Source organism: Populus trichocarpa, chromosome 19 (genome assembly GCF_000002775.5).
Source record: "Populus trichocarpa isolate Nisqually-1 chromosome 19, P.trichocarpa_v4.1, whole genome shotgun sequence".
NCBI classification, from domain to species: Eukaryota; Viridiplantae; Streptophyta; class Magnoliopsida; order Malpighiales; family Salicaceae; genus Populus; species Populus trichocarpa.
Window position 1 is genome coordinate 537777 of NC_037303.2, and position 12882 is coordinate 550658.

Here is a 12882-nt window from a genome sequence, read left to right on the forward strand (position 1 = left end):
TAAGCTTAAGATTCTTCCCCAATGCAATACTGTTTTGTCTATAAGGTTGAAGCAGGAAAACCCAATCACTCTTTGAGAATTCCCTTTCAGTTCTGTTTCTGTCTGCCATTTGCTTCATCTTGTGCCTCTACTACAACTACTGGGGTAGGTTCTTGAGTAATCCATTCTCTCCAGGGAGGAGCATAGCCATAAAGAGCTTGAAAATGACTCATTCTCAAGGCTAGGTGATGACTGGAATTATACCATCACTATGCAAAAGATAACCAATGATACCATCACTATGGATGATGTATAGTTATATATGGAAGATATGTTTCTAAGCACTAGTTCACCCTTTCAAATTGACCATCCGTTTGTGGGTGATAGGCCGTCCTCATCATCAATCGAACCCTAACTTTTTGAACAATTCCTTCCAAAATATACCGTTGAAGACCTTGTCCCTATCCGTGACAATAGTTGCAGGCAACCATGGAACTTGTAAAAGTAATATAAGAACAACTGTGCAATATCTTGTGCTATGAAGGGATGAGCTAGCGCAATGAAATGCCCATATTTAGTGAGCCTACCAACCACCACCATAATAGCATTTCTTCATTCTGACCTTGGTAATCCTTACATAGCATGACATTTCCGTTAGCCACAATCACTGCTAACTATGTGGTTTTACCAGTAACAATATTCAACTTCTTAATCATGTTTTCATCAATAAAAACTATGCATACTACCACTATCTATTAGGATTACATGGTCTCTTCCCTGACAATCTCCTTTAATCCTGATAGTATTGTAGGTGCCACTACCAGCTAGGGAATTTAATGATAGCCCAAATTCATTATCTTGTTAATCTCTTTATCTCCATCTTGCATTGTTTCTTCTAGTTCCATCATACCTTCGTTCTCTTCTTCCTCTATTCCCTCTATCATGTGTAAGCCTTTAGCATTGCATCTGTGCCTCGCCATATACTTATCACCACACTTAAAGCACTGTCTAAGTCTTTTTCTTTGTTCGAACAAACTATCTGGAATTGGCTTCACACCTTCAGTCCTGGATTGACTAAAAGTTTTGGCTGGAACATTACTTGTTATTCTCCCACTGTTGAATGGAGTGTTGATTCGTTGTAGCGATTTGGTCTTTTTGGTTAATGCATTGTTAGATTCTTCTTGCCATCTGGCCAGTTCAAATACCATTAACACATTTAATAATTTCAAGATCTTCAACATTGGCTTGATACATTCTTCAGCCCACTAATGAAGCTAGAGACATAGTATGACTCTGGTAATGATAGATTAAGAGCAGTCATCAATGATTTCAATTCTTCAAACCTTTCTACATAATCATCCATGCTTCTGTCTTGTACTAGTTTGTTGAATTCCTCAACAATGTCATCTTTACTACCAAACCTTTTGCAAATAGACTAAGAAAATTCTTCCCAACTAATCAATGACTCATTCCCTCTTGTTAGCCCCTCAAACCAAACATCTGCCCTTCCTTCCAGATAATATGAGACCAATTCTACCCACTGATGTACAAGTACCGAATTGATCTTGAAATATTTTATATATTTCCTCAACCATCCGCGAGGATCCCCCCTCCCTCGCGAAAATTGGCAGTTCTACTCTAGGTAGTGGTATGTTATATCTTGTCCTACTTTGTTCTTATCCTATCACCTGATCTCCTTTATACTGATTCTTGTTTCCTAGTGATATTCCTCCATACAAGGTATTCATCCCTGCTTCTCTACCAATTCTAGTGTAGCCAGAACACCTTTTGAATTAGCTCCAGTCTCCTTTCTCGCTATTTGATCAGCAAAGAAATTTTGGAACTGTGAGAACAACGATTCCATCTGTATAACCAACTGATTAATCTTCTTACCTTGCTCCAGCCAACGTTCTTTACTTTCTTCCATAGATTTTTTTTCCATTTTAAGTGATGGTTTTGTAGCTGATTATCAAACTTTTTGCAGTGTTCTTCAACTACCTTCAGTTTATTATTCTCCACCATGGTTTAGTGAATTGCACGGCCAATTGTTAACGTAGTGCAGGCTCTGATACCAATTGTTAAGCTTGGCTTAACAAGTAAGCAGAAGAGAAGGATAACAGGGGAAAGAGGAGAATGAGACGGAGAAATGAAAGAATAAATGGTTTTGTGTATTCTTGCGTGCCTTTATGTAATCCTGACAGCGGTTATATACTCCTCTAACATGTATGACACGATTTATTTTGTTGCTAACTAACTCTGACAACTTCTTAGCACGTGTATCAATGCGTACTGCCAGCTAGCATTTGAACCATCACTGAAACTTCAACAATGAAGTTGTAACATCAACATATATGGTACTGTAATAAATTTGTTTGTTTCATGCCGGAAGAACAAAAGGAATTGGCATTTTGGTTTTGTCACATTGACAATCCTTTGTGATTCAGAATCTCTGCTGCAAAATTTCAATGGAATCTGGTTTGGTGAATACAAACTAAGAGCTAATCTAGCACGCCATGATTCTTCTCCAAGGGTTATACCAAAGATTTTTAAGTCAGTGACACCCAAACCAGTGACAATTAAAGAGATGGGAACCAGAAGTGATGCCATGGTTGTAAGTGGCTTGCAGAAATGATGATCGGCCAATATTGGGCAGCTGTATCTTGCCAATTAGCTATACCAATTATATCAACACCTGTTATATTGGATAAGGTGGGTGACGAAGACATGTCTTGGCTGAAGTGTAGTGTCATTGGTGCAATCTCTGAAGATGTTAATTTTTCATCCATCAGGCAGTCCCTCATTGATGATGGAATACAATTCAATGGCTTTTGTTTCTTGGGGGCTACTCAAGTTCTCATCGTTTTCAAATCTGAGAGTGATATGATGGATGCCTTTTATGAAGAATACCAATTATGGACCACCTATTTTGATGAATTACGCCCTTGGTTGCCCACATATTGCCCCATTGACAGGTTTCCTTGGAAAAGAATGGACGGGTTGCCTTTGCTATGATGGAATATGGCTTGTTTGAAGAGACTGATTGTAGACTTTGGGAAGATAGTGGGTTTCATAGAAAAAGTTAATACCTTTGTCATTTTGACAGAATAAGGTTGTTAATTGCAACTAGGCTAGCTCCGAAGATTGAGAAGGACCTTGATCTCAAATTAGATGACAAGGTATACCATTTACATGTGGAGGAAATAATTTGTGAACAGCCCCCTGACCTTGAGAATATTAATTTCAATTTGAACTCCTTCAGACCATGGATTGAGGATGTGGATGATTCTGAATTTTTGAAACAGGATGTAGAGGTAGACATAGTTGCTGAATCAGTTCTAGAATCTAGACCACATGATGATACCTGTGGTGAGCAATCAGATGGGTGTTCAGATGATTTTATTGTCTTTATAAACAGAGACGATTCAAATGAACAATGTTGTGATGCTGAATTAATGTTTCCAGAAATTACAGGAGATGTGAGAGTGGCAGTGGAACATGATTTTGCTATAGAAGGGGAGTTGGATGTGGACAATCAAGAACATTCAGTAGAGCCGGCGGTGGGTGCTGAAAATTCTCAACATGAGCCTGAACATACATCAGTGGAGCATCCTATAGTTACCCGAAGTAAATACCGTAAGACCAAATTTGTGGCTGACATAGTAACTGTTTCAGATACATTGGGTGAATATGGAACTGATTAAGACATATTGAGAGGCTGGAAACCTATTCAGTTTCTCAATAGTTGGTTTTCTCATCCTAATTTTATGAAGGACTTTGAGAATTATTGGGGTGGTAGTTGCAGAGATTTTCCTGGGGATTTCAGATTGATTATGAAGCTTGCTGTTATGGGTAAAAGTTTGTGTATCTGGAACAAAACAGTGTTTGGAAATCAGAATCTCAAGCTTGTTGGAGTTGAGCAAGCACTCAGGTCTCTTGAAAAGTTAGGTGATAACTGGCCTCCTTTTGAGTCCGAAAAAGAAAGGATTAAGTTTATTTCTTCAGAGCGTTGGGATATCAGTAGGGGGATGGAGGATATCTGGAGGCAGAAATCTCGTCTGAATTGGTGTAAATTGGGTGAAATAACCACTCGATTTTTCAATATATCAGCTAGTATGCGCAAGGCTAGGATTAAGATTTCTCAGATTGAGCATGAAGAAAGGATTTTGATTACTCCTAAAGGAATCAAAGATGCTGTTGTGGATTTTTATTCTAATCTCTTCACAAAGCCGACCATGCCTAGAATTTCTGTGGGTAGCTTGGGGTTCAAAAAATATCTTTGGCAGTTTCGGATTGGTTGGACCGAGCTCCAGATCAGGGCCTGATGGATACAATTTTGCTTTCTACAAAAAGACTTGGCATTTACTCAACAAAGAGATTTTCTTGATGGTGACAGAGTTCTTCAGAACCTGTAAGTTACCTAAAGATATTAGCTCCTCTTTTGTTGCTTTAATTCTTAAGAATAAAAATCCTGCAAGTTTTTCTGTGTGCAGGCCTATCAGTCTCATACATGGTCTTTACAAAACTATGGCGAAGCTGCTTTTTTCTCGGCTGAGGACTGTTATTTCAGATATTATAAGTGTGAATCAGTCAACATTTGTTGCGGGGCGGCAGCTTCTAGACGGTTTTATGATAGCAAACGAGGTAGTTCATGGAATTAAAAAAAGAGATGGCCACATTTTTTTGTTTAAGGCGGATTTTCACGAGGCTTTTGACTCCATCCCGTGGGAGAACCTTGATGAAACTTTGGGTTACATGGGTTTTAATGGCCACTGGAGGGGTTTAATTTATGAGTGTCTTTCCACTTCCAAGATGGTTGTCCTTATCAATGGGTCTCCTACCAATGAATTCAGTTTACAGAGGGGGTTGAGGCAGGGTGATCCTCTTTCTCCATTGCAGTGGAAGGTCTGACAGTTTTTTTTAACAGAGCCTCCTCAATCGGATACTTCAGTGGATTAGAGATTGATCATGGTTTCATCACTCATCTGCAAAATGCAGATGATACTCTGACTATGAATCCCTTCAACATGTCAAAAGGATTCTACGCTGGTATGAAATTACTTCAGGGCTTAAAGTTATTTTTTACAAGAGTTCTCTGATTGGCATTAATCTAGATGAGAACTTCACTTCAAGGATTGCTAGGAGTATTTTCTGTTGTAATGATCATTTTCCTTGTGACGACCCGAATCTCGGATCCATGACCGGCACATAGGCAAGGTTCCTCTCCAAGGTTCCATACCTATGCGAACCCAAACTTACACACAAACTTATCCTAACTCAATCAGAGTTCAACGCAGCATTAACAACAAAATCAACTTCATAATATAATTGAATTGTCTTAATACAAGAGTTAATATAATTCATAGTTTTGGAGCACTAACTAGACATAAAAGAAAGGTACAAAATACAACCAAAGAGCAGGTTCTGAAGGTCCAACAAAATGACCTGCTATCAAGCTATAAGCCTGAAAAGGATAAATAATGAGATGGTGAGTTCAACAACTCAGTGAGTAGATAACGTTCAATACACACACACGAGGTAATACAGCAATGAGAAATATATATACAAGTATGGCTCTAGGTTCTTATAGAAAGGTTTCTCAAATAGGCCATAACAAGAATATCATATGGTAAAGCTCGTCAGAAAATCAAAATGCAATGAGCATGAGGCTCCGTACTGTGGGATGATCAGTCCACACAGGTTGGTGACTCCCCCGACCAACTAGGGTTCAGATACGATGTGCACAAAGACTAACACTACCCTGTTAGCATGGGTATTCTGACTGACATACCATAGGTTCATAATCATAATCAAACAGACATATTCATATCTCAAGGCTCAACTCATGACATCAATCAAATGAGGAGCTATCAATTCAGAATTCAATTCAAAATATATACTGGTTCATATCAAGAATTCAGATTCAACAATTGATCATGCTTTATCAAAACAAGGATAATAATCAACATATATATTATCAAGAAGCATGATCCAATTCATATTAACAAATCAAATATTTATAATATTTCTCATGCATATGGAAAATTATCCACTCACCTGACTCGAAAGCAACAAAACTCAAAGCTGATATCGAAGGAAATCCTACTAACGTCCCGCCGGTAGAATATCAGGATTATCTGAATATAAAGGAGACATATTCAAGAATGACTCAAAAGAATATATATAACCTATCTAATAAACTTATCTAAGGGTATATTTCATAACCCTAAATGTTTTTAGACTAAACTAGTTATTTTTCTAAAAACCCAAAATCTAACGGTTTTCCCGAAATCTAATCCATAATAAAGCAAATAATAAAACTTGATAATAATTCACTAAATAACCCTCAATTATTCATCAAACCAATATGTAAAAGTTAATATTACAGCTAGAGACTAATCTGTAATTTATCATATTTTTAGGGCCAAATTGCAACTTTTGTCAAATTGAAGGACCAAACTGAAATTTATCATAAATCCATGAATATACTGAATTCTGACCATAATTAGTCCTCATTTCTGTCCAGATCATCTCATTATACTCCAAGGACCATTCTGGAATTTTACCAAATTTTTAGGGTCAAATTGTAATTTTTGTCAAATTGGAGGACTAAATTGAAAGTGTTAAATTCTCTTATCTATACAGTAATTCTGTCCATAATTCATATGTTATTCTGTTCAGATTCTCGGAATAGGCTCCAGGGACCAATCTGCAAATTTTCCAAAGTTTGGGGACTAAACTGTAATTTTCGCAAATTGAGGGACCAAATTGAATTTTCGTCATCTTCAACCTCCAATCCAGAATTTTAACAGAAACCTACTGTTCTCCCCTGATTTTAACTCAAAATTCACCATTCAAACAAAACCATAACTCAAAATCATCATCTTTCAATTCAATCTCTCAAAATCATCCAAATAATCAAATACCCACAACAATTAACCCATAACATTCAACTTAATTCATCAATTAACCCAAAACACAAAATTTCAAAACCCTAACATTCATCAAAACTGAAATTAAAGCTTAATTAACACATATTTATACATAATCTTACCTTTTTACTTATTTCCTCCAACTCCTTTCTATTTCCTTTCTAATTTCCTTCTTTTCTCTTCTTCTTCTTTCTCCCTTCTCTCTCCTGCCGATTCTCTCTCAAATTTTCAGATCCCTCTTTTGTTTTTTTTTCTATTTATATATATTATGTTTATCTAATTACCACACTACCCCTCATACATTTATACCCACACTTTAAGCCTTCAAGGGCTTTCTAGCCTTTTCCTATCCTTTTAATTCAAAACATTACATTCCTGCTATGTTCATAGGCTTGCCTTTGGGTGCGAATCCGAGCAGATTATCGACCTGGAAGCCACTGCTAACATCTATTCAGGGCAAACTAGGATTATGGAAAGGATCTTTGCTGAGTATGGCGCGGAGAATATTCTGCTTGATCAAGTCTGTTTTGAGCTATTTGCCACCTTTTTATATGTTTGTTTTTCTAATGCCACAAAGCATTATTAAGACAATTTTTTCGATCCTGGGGAGATTTCTTTGGAGTGGAAGCTCAGACGTTAGTGAAATGTGTAAAGTTGCATGGAATAAGGTTATTAAACTGAAAGATCATAGAGGATTGGGGCTCGGTTCTCTACAAGGGAAAAACTTGGCTTTGATGTTCCAGTGGATTTGGCACCTTGATGGTGGAAATGTTGGCAGGTGGCAGGAGATTATTTTTAATAAATATAGACCACTGTTTAGCATTGGCCTTCCATCCTTTAACTGCCATCTTATCCCCTACATGGCGTGCTATTCAGAGTTCATTTTCCTCGGCAAGATTAAATGCAACTCTCAATTCCATCGTTTGTTTCAAACCTGGTAATGGGCGGACAACCAGATTTTGGGAGGATTGTTGGTGTGGCATTGCTCCATTGAAGCCTATTTTGGATGGCGCGTAATATGTTAATCTTTGATGATAAAGTGCCAGACTAGGAGTCTATTTATGACTTAATTTTTTATCAGCTATTTCAGTGGATTCGGGCTTTCAAACACACCTTCAGCTACATAGAAAATAATCTAGCTCAAACTGCAGATGATTTTTGTTTTAGGTCTAACAGCAGCATGTTAACAATTGTGTGATTTTAGGCTGTCATTTCTTGTGGGTTTTGGCTTTTGGATGGATGGCTTATGCTTTTGAATGCGCGTAATCTTTTCTTCGGCTTGTCTCTTTTTGGGTGCGTTTGTTGCGTGTTTTTGGGGTTTTGGGTATTTCGTGGGCGAAGGTAAACATGGGAACAGGGAAAATCTCTATCTGAAAGATAATAAGATATCAAAGAAACATTAAGAAATAAAGGCCTGGGCAAAGATTAAGTGGGCTTGGAACAAAAGGGAAATGACATGCGGAAAAAACCCTTAACGTGTTATGCAATCTGACGAAGGCCATCCCAAGGTCAAAATAAATTAATTTATGGTATGATCAAGCAAGGCAATAAAAATAATTTCTCAACTTATAAATCTGAGAGAAGGGTGTATGATCGCAGGCATAAAGTAGCTGAAATTTACATAAAACAAAGAACTAAATAAACTAATTGGGTTAATGGCAAGGATGATGATGAATATTGAGACTAAAGAAAAGAAAAAAGGTAAAAAAAAATGCAAAGCGTATTGGTTTGGATCCATGAATGCAAAGGAGACCAAAGACTTGCATAAAATAATAAATCTGGCACGGACTGTAAGAATGACAAAACAACGTTTCGGGGAAAAAAAAACCTAGACAACGTAAAACATGCAAAATTGCAGCTCAAAAGAATCATATAAAAATAATTGGAATAAAGGTGGCAAATACACAACAAACAAAGATCAAGGCATCAAAAAGAATATTAGATGCAACTAAACACTTAAATATTATAATTAAGATTATACATGCAAGAAAACCTCAAGAGGTGTCGACAAAGCATAAGCAAGCATGAATAAATTATCCAAAATGAAAAAAAAACAGAAAAAACAGAAAAACTTTGAGAAAAAATGCAAATTTAGTGTCCAGCTGCTTTAATGATGTTTTTTTTTTTGGAAGTGGCAAATTTTTACTTATAAAAAGTAAAAGTGAGAAGTTTGTAAAAAGGAGATATTTTTTTATGACATTTTCAAAAAGAATATAATGACTATTGTAACCAAGGAGGAGATGAATAATAATAATAATAATAATAATAATAATAATAATAATAATAATAAAATGCATTTTTAAAAATAAAATCAAAACTTAGTTATCAAATTTAATAAAATAAGGGACCTGTAAACGATTTGAAATCTAGTGAAGATCTTAAAGCTTGATCTATTAGATAAACCTTAAAAGATAGGTTACAAGTGAGAAAGAGTGTTAGAATCACCGATCCTATATAAAATATATAAAAAAATATATAACAATAATATATAAATTAAGAATAGATCATGCACCACTGCATGCAAAGTTTAAATCTTTTCAATAAAATTCAAACTCAACTATCAAATTCAACACATACCAAAATACACACTAGATCCAATAGTACATATAATATCCACGAGTCACTGCTCGTTTTATTACACACTAGATCCACTAGTACATATAATATCCACGAGTCACTGCTCGTTTTATTACAATACATTCATAGAGAGTTCCACCATGAGCTCAAAGTAGGAATTCTACACCATTATTCATACATAGGCACTTGCTCAATATATAATAAAGTGACATAATCTTTTAAACTTGATGGAATTGTGTAGGCATCGTCATCATTCCCATAAATAACATCTGTAACTCGAATAAGATTAACAAAATGTTGAAGGAGAAGCATTGGAGCATTAGTTGGCCTCATGCAATCTTCATTGATATCCTTCCACGCATTAACGTCCATCTTTTGTATCTCTTCAATTGCTTTCTTCTCCGATACATCATATTGTTTCATGTAGCATTCAGCACCGGATGCGCAGTCTCCTCTCTTTTGTTCATCCTTCAAACATATAAACGATGTTATAGTTTTGAGAAAATAAACTTAACATGAAAAATTTCTGAGCACAAAAATATTGAGAAGAAAGAAAGTTATTAAGTATATCATAAGTTGAACTAATACTTTTTCACTTAAAAGATAAAATTTTTAAATGATTTTCAAAATTGGTTCCTTGCTTATATAAGATATGAGAATACAATTCTCAATGTATCTAGTAATTTGTATTCTTAAGAATTCCGACATCGTACCTCGTGGCCCACAATGTCATTCATCAAACGACCGATCATCTTTCCAGCTTTAATAATTTTTGGATTACTTTTTAGCCATTCATACTCCTCCCCTCCTGCAACTTCTTCCATTCCAAGAAAGGATGCTGCCATAATTACCCCATAAGCACTTGTGGCTAATCCATTGCGCACATACTCATCGAATGTTGGGACATGGCATTTATCCGCCCACTCCTCCTCCGCATGGTAGCCTCTCACCAATTCTTTGAACTAATAGCATACAAATAAAACAAAGATTGTGTGGTAAAACCTATGCAATAGTTAAATTAATATATATACAATAACAATATATTATGCTAGAAATAGTAAAAGAAAGCATGAGACTGGAAAAATATTCATACTGCTTCCTTCACATAATATGAGGCATAGTATCTTCCTTGCTTTCCCATATCATTCTCAGTTTCGTTGAAAAGATTCAGAAGAGCTCTATAAAGAACTTTCATGTAATCGGCAGGTAGTTGATCAATAGCATTCATGCTGCATCTGAAATTGAGACAGAAAATTACATTTCCTTTCCTGAACATCTTTGTATCGACTTCTTTGTTTATGAAAGATTTAGAAGAGAAAGACAGACTATGAGGTAACAAGAAACAAACCTTTCAATTGCATTAGTAAAATGCTGTATTTCTTCAGAAGATGCATATGCATCATATGTATCATCTACCAGTGATACAATTTTTGTATATTTCGTGACCATCATCCGAGAGAAAGCATATTGAGGCTCGAAATGGATTCCATTTGCCCAGAAATAGATCTCTACAATTCTATCTCTTGCATATGGAAACTCCTCAGAAAAATTTAAATCATTCCACCACCTAAAATGTAAATAGCAACGGAGTAAAGAAATTCCAATAGAAACTTAGTTTGATATTTCTCTCTAACTTAAACAAAAAATTACCTCGAGAGAATGGATAGCTCTTGTCGATGTATTAACTGAACTCGATTGAAATCTATCTTGGCAAACTTGAGTAGAGTGGCATTGCGAGACTCATCTTCTTCGTAGAAAGAGATGTATTTTCTAGCCTCTATTCTTGGTACGCCTTTGTGAAAGGGCCGGATCAAAGCGTTCCTAATATGGTCTGCTATACGTGGGTTTGATTGCATAGCCAAAGACTCCAGGTTTGCCTTTGTGAAAACAAGAGCTTCATCCAGTACCTGTTCTCCATGCACACTTAAAAATGAAGCTTCATACAAGCTCAGGATGCCTTTAACATCGTTGATGATTGTTTTCTTAAACTCTCCATTGGTGTCCTTGAACTTGTCGAACACAACTGATGATTCATAAAAAAAAACACAACACAAATTTTAGCCAATTTTCAAAAGATGTTTGTGGATTATGAAAGAATATCTATTTAGTTTCATGAAGGAATAATTTTACTGTTCTAGTCAATTTTTTTAATAATCTTATTTTGACCATAGATTACTTCTTGTAAATGAAAGAAAGATTTAGCAGAATTAATTCTTGAAGTGTTAAGATTTAATTTTTCCTCTGAAATTAATTAATGCTCTCATAGTGTCAAAGAATTAGTTTTGGAGATGTTAATTAATTAAGGTTTGAAAGGCTATAAAGTGGAAGTATGCGCTCACCGCAAGGCATTTTGAATCCATGCTGTCTGAATACTCGAAATAGTAGTGACACAGTGGAGAGATCAAAGTCATGCTTCTCAAGAAGATTAGGAAGGTCATCAAAAATTTCTTTAAGGCTGTTTTCAATCTCGTCGTCAAAATGATATGACACACCAAGCCGACATAACTGATTAACGAATTCAATATGTTCCACTGGATCCTTTTTGGATGCCGTCAGCATGTCCTTCACATCTTCCTTCAACACTTCTACTTTTCGGCTGTATGACTCGAATTCCTGCATTGAAATATTCAGTAAGAATCAACTGTCGTATTAATTAGATTTTAAAATGATTACTTCATATATAAAAAAAAAAAAAGAGAGTTAGTTATAACTTAATCTCTAGTTTATCTGAACTAAATAAACAATTATTAAAGTTTTGGAAACTATATGAAAAAAAAAAAGAATTTTATTCTATCAAAAGATGAATTCTTTGTTTAAAATAAAAGCAATCAACAGCTAGACAAAAGTGTAACTACTTTAATTAAAAAAATTAGAAACAAATTGTAAAACATCAGATTACAATCTTAGAGCAGAATTGGATGATGGATCCCACAAATCTAATGGCTCTAATAGAAGAGAAGTAATTTACCGCTTGTGGGAAGGAAAATGAAGCGAAGCTACAACCCCACAAGCTTGGTGGGAAATTTGCCTCTGGACGAGAATTGTTTTGCCGATTACTGCTTGCTGTTAAATGTGCTTGGGTTTCCATTTTTTTTTAGATGAACTAGAGGCCAGTTCTTTAATTGCTGGTTGAGTATCTAAATCATCAAAGGAAGGCTATTTATAATAACATATCAAGACGTTACATAAGAAAAATGATTTTGGTATTGAAGCATAAGAAAAACGGTTCAATTTTGTCTTCACATGTTAAGTTATGGTTCAATTTTGTTTTCAATCATGAAATGGCTTCCGAAAATAAACTTCAGAAAATACATTGAAAATATTCTTCCGACGTTACATGTTAAGAAAAATGATTTGAGACAGTTTAGCCTCAAAATAAACTTAATTGCAAGATAAT

The 12882-nt window shown here is 35.5% G+C and overlaps 1 protein-coding gene and 1 long non-coding RNA gene across 2 annotated transcripts; both read right to left on the reverse strand.

Annotated features, from left to right (window-relative positions):
• Positions 1-5275: 5275 nt before the first annotated feature.
• Positions 5276-7127, reverse strand: LOC127904749 (uncharacterized). Its single transcript, XR_008058166.1, has 2 exons — positions 7031-7127; positions 5276-6113 (listed from the first exon to the last, which is right to left on the reverse strand). It is a non-coding gene; the product is annotated as an uncharacterized LOC127904749 (long non-coding RNA).
• A 2327-nt stretch (positions 7128-9454) lies between these two features.
• LOC18110372 (probable terpene synthase 6) lies at positions 9455-12603 on the reverse strand. Its single transcript, XM_024591895.2, has 7 exons — positions 12454-12603; positions 11825-12098; positions 11136-11508; positions 10834-11052; positions 10579-10720; positions 10199-10447; positions 9455-9953 (listed from the first exon to the last, which is right to left on the reverse strand). The coding sequence occupies exons 1-7, from the start codon at positions 12571-12573 to the stop codon at positions 9654-9656; spliced, it is 1677 nt and encodes a 558-aa protein (XP_024447663.1). The 5' UTR covers positions 12574-12603; the 3' UTR covers positions 9455-9653.
• Between the last annotated feature and the right edge of the window lie 279 nt (positions 12604-12882).